Source organism: Acomys minous, assembly GCF_964271855.1.
Source record: "Acomys minous genome assembly, chromosome: 9".
Classification (NCBI taxonomy): domain Eukaryota; kingdom Metazoa; phylum Chordata; class Mammalia; order Rodentia; family Muridae; genus Acomys; species Acomys minous.
In genome coordinates, this window is record NC_140490.1 from 23,060,785 (window position 1) to 23,068,614 (window position 7,830).

Consider the following 7,830-nt stretch of genomic DNA (forward strand, 5'->3'; position numbering starts at 1 on the left):
GTTGCTCTCCATTAACAAGACAATGAAAAGTTTCTCTGTGTGTATGAGCTGCTTGCATGAGCCACCTCATGTGTCCTTTTCTCCACTACATCAAGACCAGGCCTCAGAAACTCATCTACAACAAACAGATATTTTCTGAACTCAATCTTACCTTCAGGTGCATGATTCACAGATTAAGGTCCTGTCTTCCCTGTGAAGTGTGGTTGCTATGTCAACAAAGAGAGATGCTCACTACCAGGAATGCATCCTGAAAAACAGTTCAGTAACCTCATTCTTCAATACTCCACACCGCACCAGTGGCTGACATCGGTACCACCATGATGACCAAGGTTTCTTTCTAAGCCTGACATTTTGGTGGGCACTGGACACAGTCTGGTCCCATGGCTTCTGGCTGTGCAGAGGCAATACTTGGCATCAAGCCCGGCAAGTCCTACTTACCTTGCCACATTGGAGCAAAACAATGTTTAATGTCAGTTCAAATAAAAGTTACGAATCCCTCCACAAGATGGGAAAAATGATACAAGATTCTGGGATCACAAGATGGGAGGCAACGTGGGAGGCCTGGATGAAAGAGGCTGTGAGGATAAAGACACAGATATCATCAGATCAGCCAGAGGCTCTGTGTGACAGGAGCAGGAGAGGAGTCCCAGAACGATGGAGCTGCCACACCCTCCCCCAGTAGCCCAGGACAAGAGTGTGTTTCATACGGCAGACTCCCAATTCCCTACCTTGGCACAAGCCAGTAACCATCAGAGCAGGGCCTCTTCTCATGGCTTGAAATGTTGTGACAACTCACACTTTTCTTCAGGGGACATTTTTTTCCCTGGTCTTCATTCTTCAAGACCCCTGCCCCAGTCCAACACAGTCTTCTATTTCTCCTTATTCATTCACAGGAAGTTTCTCAGCACACACTCCTTTTCTCTCACTAAGGTCCTCTCATTTCCTGTTTCCATTATTCTACATCCTTTCTCCTATTTCTCCACATTCTTTACATCTTCATCCATCTCTCATCCCGCACTGGTCTTTCAGAGTTTCTGCCCTTCTTCCCAACGACAGTCAGAAAGTAGTTTGGATGTAATGAAGTGATCAAAGTGGAGTGAAGCTTGAGATCTGTGTGCAAGTCTGTCCTGTTTCCAGGGAGCTAAGGTTTTAGATGCCATAGAAGCCTTTTCCGCAGACGAGACAAAACAAGGGAGATAGATCTTCACTGGGCCAATGCTACATGTGACTGCTTAGTGAGGTACAACAAGCAGTGCAGCTGCTGCAGTGCGGTGAAGGACTGTAAAGGTGGTAGCGTGAGGAAGGATGTTCTAACCTGCAGCCCTGATATATGCTCACACAGCACCTCAGATTTCTGCCTGGGTCCCCTCTTGTTGCAGCACATGACATCAATACTTAGTTCAATGATGTTGTTTCACTTCCCCCAAATAAAAGCAGAAAGAATCATGAACGGCCCATGTCAGCGACTTTGAAGACAGGACTTACTCAGTAGTAAGTAGGACATGACTGTACTGACCAACAGGACTGCCCTTTGGCCCTGACACATTGTTCAGAAGGACAGAACAATACTCCCAAGGCAGCATCCTACTGTGTGGCTTGACACATGCTAGGACCCATCAGAGCAGGCCATCTTCTGCTCATGGTTGGCCATGCTGATCTACCTTCCACTGTGTTCTTTAGGGGAAGTTTGTTACAGTTTTGGCCTGTCTGAGGCCAACACACTCATGTCAACACTTTCATGCCACTTTGCTGGTAGGAAGTTCCTAAGAACAGACTCTATTCTTTAAAGCACCTCTCATTTCCTTTTACCCTCTCCATCCCATTTGCCAGTTTTCCCCCTTTATCTCCCTTCACCCATCTCCCTCCTTGCAGAGGACTCATACAGTTCTTGTGGTTCTTTCCAAAAGACAGTCACACACTAAGATGGAGGCATAAAGTGACCAAGGTGATGAAAAGCCTGAGGTCAGCATCCAAGTCATTCCTGGTTGGAGAGGCAGCTGTTCTAGATGCTGTGGGTACTGTTCCTATATCTAAAGCTGAGGAGGTGGAGAGTCATCATGTAGATGCTCCTCATGACCACCTTCAATGCAGCACATAGTGCAGGGGGATGAAGAAACTGCAAACTGTTAGATCAGACCCAATAGCTGGAGGAGGGATGCAGGAGCCAGTTGACTTGGATTGGCCGGGAACAGAACCCTGGGTTCTGTCCTGGCTTCCTGCCTTTGAGTCACTCCTCACCAGGGCTGGAGTTCTACTGAGCCATTTCAATGTCCCCACTTCAAAGCAAAACAAAATATGAAAGTTCATTTGTTAGTGGCTTGGACAAAGACAGGACTTCTTCAGCACCGAACTGATCTGCTCTACCATGGCTCTTGTCCTCCTTTTTTCCCTTCTGAAACTTTTCCTCCTTAACCAAACTACCCTCTTTCCCTTCCCACACTCTGTGCCCCCGTGCTATGCTGTCTGCTTGTGACTGAACCCTCCAGGCATTTCAGTGAGGCGAAGCAGTGAAATTGTGCCATACAATGTGTGAAATATCCTATGTTCTTGGCATGTGAGAGGGCCAAACTTGTCTTTTGCATGGGATATTAAATAGCATTTTAAAAAACACAATGGAAGCGTGAATCTGGGTGGCTGAACTAACTGGGATTCCTATGGGACTCCTCTATCCCATCTTTTCTTTGTTGCATCTCATACAAGGATTCAGGGCTCCCCCTGGGGTGGGGAGGCAGCAGCAGCAGCAGCATCAGCAACAGCAGCAGCATACTGTTCTTGGTGCATAAGAAATTCTTTTCCTCATCTGATTCCACCCCCTGAGTGACCTGGATCCAGAAGCTGTGTGCCCAACCTGGGGCAGGGCACCGGGCTGGTCGGGCTCCGTGGATAGTTCCGTGGAGAAGGCCAGGTTCACAAACCCTGTGTGTGTTCCATGCAGGGATGACTCAGGGAAAGAGACATCACCAGGCAGGCAGTCCATGGGGTTTCTGTTGGCTTCAATATCCACTGTAGCAGTGTTAGTGATGCCAGCTCTCAGAGAACCTGCTTCTGGGACTGGGTTGTCTGAACAGGTCATCATCTCCAGGGAGTAGTATTTGGGGATCGTGATGTAGCTTCTGCTTTTCGTGCCCCTTCCTTCCACACCCTCCCCTTGAAAGTGACTCTCCCCTGGTTCTATACTGGTTGAAAAGGCTGGTTCACTGGCTCTCCTGCTCAAGTGGAGATGGAGGCCAAGGGCACCTGCAGGGCTGTTCTTTAACCACGACTTCTCATCTTGTTGTTGGCTGTCCCCACAGCTCAACTGGTATTTGAGAATATTGATTGTTGCTGTTACTTTATTACTTAGTCGCCTGCGTGTTAGGGATGACACAATCTCTTCACAGGTGTAGCCAATGGTGCACATAGTGTCTACGACCCTGGGAAGGATCTCTTTAGTGTCAGGCAGTACACGTTCATGGATGTGGCCCAGCCATGGTCTCTCCACAAGCTCATGTATTGTTATCCTGTGCCAGGTGGGGACCATGAGTAACCGGGCAATGATGATGTGACAGGGCTTTGACAAGTGGTAGGGAATGGGACACATTGTGGTGGTAATGAGCCTGTGCATACCAGCAAGGGTGGTTTCTACATATGGAAACTTCCCTGTGACCAGGACATAGAGAACGATGCCCAAGCTCCACATGTCACCTGCCAGCCCATCATAGGCTTTCCTTGCCAGGATTTCTGGGGCCCAGTAGAGCAAGGAGCCACAGAGCTCCTGCAACATCTGCCCTTCTGTGATTTTAATTGCCATTCCAAAGTCACAAAGCTTTGCATTTCCTGTCGCATCCACTAGGATGTTTTCTAATTTGATATCACGGTGTGCGATGCGTCTTTGGTGGAGAAAATGAACTGCTGACACGACCTGCTGGAAAATAGGTCTGGCCTCCTCCTCCTTTAGACAGCCAAGTGTCCTGAGGCACCTCTCAAGGTCTTCTCCTGCCACATACTCCATGACCACATAAGCTGTTGTCAGTGTGTCGATCATGTGAAAAAATCGAACGATGTTCCTGTGCTCTAAAGATCGAAGGAGTTCCACCTCAGAAGCGATGTCAGCCACATTGTTGATGTTTTTCTCAAGGACCTTGATAGCCACCCGTGTATGTGTGGGAAGATGGCAGGCAAGCTTCACCTCCCCAAATGAGCCACAGCCAAGAGATAACAAGATCCTGTAATCTTTTTCAAGAATGTCCTCTTCCACACATCTGGTCATGGCGTTCATCTCAATTTCAAACACTTAATCTCATGGGTAAAACCAGGGACATACACTGCTAGAAATAAAAATTAATGCAGCGTTAATAGTGGAGGTTCATAACCATGAATTCTCTGTCATTGAATCTGATATCCCAACCACCAGCATGATGGTTTTCAGTGACATAGAAATACTAGGAGCACCCAACCACAAACCGATAGAGGAGGAATCATAGTAAAGATCAGAGAAGGAATGAGTGAGGTGGATATGCAAAGAGAAACACTGTTTTCTAGACCACTAGGTAAACCCTTCAAATACAATGATCAAGAGAAAGAACTGATGCAAATTAAATATAATCAAAGTGGAGTAGAGGCATGCATAGAATTGGTAAAATGAAACTGCTTTTGTGTAATATATGTAAGTAGAATATATATTTTGTATAATGTATTATATTTATTTTGTATTATGATTATTACAATTTGGCCATATAATTTGTAAAATAAACTGTAATTATAAGATAGCATAACTACATGTTCTAATATAATTAGTACACATTACCATATACATAATTATCATAAATGATATTATATATAGCACATAACATAAGCAACACATACTAGTATTAATTCTGTGTACCATATATGTTTAATATTATAAATAATAAAATATGTTTTATACAAAAAATCCAAAAAGAAGTAAAAGACTATGTTTTCACAATGAAAACTGTGTAATAATTAATGACGAAAGAGATAATATCATCACAAATTAACCCTACAATGACAATTAACATTATAAATAAAATGTTACTGAGTCTATTATGCTGTGTTCAAGCGCTATCCCTGGGAGGCCTGCTACTTTCTGAAGGGAAACAGAGGGACAGTTGATATCCAGGACACCTCCCAGGACAACTGGGAGGAGTTGCAGGAGGGGAGGATGCAGTCAGGATATATTGTATGAGAGAAAAAGAAGAAGAAGAAGAAGAAGAAGAAGAAGAAGAAGAAGAAGAAGAAGAAGAAGAAGAAGAAGAAGAAAAAGAAACACTAAATGTAAATCCCAAGGTCAAAAATCAACAAACTGGAAAAGAGGCTGTTCATTTTCATCAACTAGCAGCCATGATTGGCAAGTGTTTCAGGTCTCTGTAAAGCTGAGGGAAGGGACACTTTCAAACTCTTTTAATATTCAGACATGGAATGGCATGAAATGCCATTTTCAGGAAAACACTTGGAGCTAGAGAAAGTGTTACTCCAAACATTCCAGTTCTACAAACACAGGTGTCACATTGGGTTTCCTACAGGTCCTGAACAGGAAGGAAGATGAAACCCTGTATAATTGTTAGTACCTGTTACATTCAATGGGTGGGCAAAGGAAACACAGTACATAAATTTGATCAAAATGCAGTACAAGCAGGTGTGGGAAGTCATGATCACTTCCTCATGGTGTACAGTTAACACATACCACTGAAGTTGTAAAATACACAAGAACAAGGCCAAAATGACAAGTAAACAAATGTGATAAAGGGGATATTCACTTGAAATGATGATGATGAAGAACATAGCATCAAAAATTAAAACCCAAATCAATAATATAAATAAAAAAAAATACCAAATGTCAAAACCTAAACTGAAAACCTGTGAAACAAACTCACAATGTCCAGATCCAACAGGTTGGAGAAAAGGCCAAGTCTGTGGGAAACAACTGAGTCCAACTGCTCTCTCACCAACCAACTGCCTCTCTGCAGTACAAGGACAAAACCCAGTCTTGGGCAGTGCCTTTCTATTGGCTCATGTCTAGCATTCCTTGCAGGAACTCATTGTGATGTCACACGCAATGCACCAATCAAGGCTCAGCAAAACACACAGAGATTTTTAAATTTGTTTTCTGTTACATTCTTGGCCCAAACCATGGTACTGCTAATTTTTCTCATGGTTGTGATCAAATACCTGACAAGGATCTACTTCTAGGAGGAAGAGTTTATTTAATGTCAGGTCTACAGGGGACGTAAGTCAGCGTAATGGGAGCTACTAAGGGCATGGACATCAGCACAGCTGGGCAGTTGGTTACATGACATTTCTAATCCCAGAATTCCTCTGACATGTCCCTGCCTTTTCCAAGTAGCATAGTGCAGTCTTAAGCAGGTTTCTCTAGTCAGCCAGTGTCAAGTTCCATTCCAGCTGCCATGGCCCTTACAGTCAACCGGTCTTTCCTTCTCTCCCCAAGGCCTCTCCCATTTAGCTATAAAGAGCATGGGAGCCATGGCCTTCGCTGTCCATGTTTAATAGTGTTGTCTTCCTTCAGTGGTCATCCTTATGAACTTACCCACACATCTGCCTGAATCAAATCCCCGGGCTCTGTTCCAGGAAGACATTGCCTTCCAAACAATGCCAATGTGCGTTTACCTGCTCTAGTTAGTAAAACTTCTCCTTCTTTTATGTCTCATGTCAGCTTACACTGCCTTGTAGTCACCAGCATGAGAGCACTTGTCATTCCAATATAGTGGCTTCTATATTACCTGTGATGCCAAAACAGGTGGCATCAGCGATTCTCATCTCTAATTTGTAAAGTGCCTGTGATGTTGGGCTGATCTTTCTGCATCTCTTTTAGCACAGAGCAAGAAAGAGTTTAAAAGATGATGAACGAGAGACAGTCCACCTGGGTGAGGAAAGATGTGGCTCATTCTGGAGAAGTGGATAAGTTTGCACAAATTCCTACACTCGCGAGGAACCAGGTCTTCTGCTTACACAGAGAAGAGGCAGCTCATGCTTGCTGCTGTTTAGAGACTAAAGAGAGGCAGGTATAAAGCCCATATACTTCCTTTGTGTTCATTCCCCAGAGAGACCAAGGAGGGCTCGTCCAGTGGCCTTTGACTGCTGGGATGAGCTTGGCCTGGGTTAGCTTGCTGTGGTCCTGGCATCAGCTCTGGGAACAGATGGCCTGAGCCTGCTCCCTACTAACCTGCCTTGACCAGGACTCTGAGCCTCCTTACCTCACTTACAGTTTTCCATTTGACACAACAAAGTAAAGAACCTTTTAGAATGAACTTCCAGGACACATGTTCCAGCTCCATCTGCAGTACCAAGAACAGAAAGAATGCATGCGAAGAGCTACAGAGTTTACCGTGAACCTGCAGGTGACCCAGCATCACCGCAGGGCCCAAAGTACCTGACTTGCAGGTTACTCATTCCATGATCAAACTGTTTTCTGACTAAGAATAAGCTGCTCAAGCTCCTCTGATTTTGTCCCCAGGATTTCCTCCACTATGAGGTGACCACCTGTAGGCTGTGCTTGACCAATGTGTGTGAAGAGAATAGAGCACAGGAGCTGAAGTGACCGCATTTTCAATCACTACCAGGGTGAGAGACATGCAGGTAGGCCATGTGTGAGTGTGCCTTTTCTGTGGGCCTGTCACCTGTCTTGCTTCTCTCAGGGCATGGTGGCACTTGCCTTTAGTCCCAGGATGCCTTTGTCAGTTTAAGACCAGCCAGAGCTACATAGTGAAATTGTGACCATAAGTAGAAAATATATTATATATTTATAATAATAATAATAATAAAATAATAATAATAATAAAAAACAAACAAATAATGTATGTCCCTGCACTTTAT

General features: G+C 44.5%; 1 protein-coding gene across 1 annotated transcript; it reads right to left on the reverse strand.

The window, feature by feature from the left end:
- Positions 1-2,746: 2,746 nt before the first annotated feature.
- On the reverse strand, positions 2,747-5,965 carry LOC311604267 (putative sperm motility kinase W; the record flags this gene model as incomplete). Its single annotated transcript, XM_084793955.1, has 2 exons — positions 5,874-5,965; positions 2,747-4,307 (listed from the first exon to the last, which is right to left on the reverse strand). The coding sequence occupies exon 2, from the start codon at positions 4,256-4,258 to the stop codon at positions 2,747-2,749; it is 1,512 nt and encodes a 503-aa protein (XP_084650081.1). The 5' UTR covers positions 4,259-4,307; positions 5,874-5,965.
- Between the last annotated feature and the right edge of the window lie 1,865 nt (positions 5,966-7,830).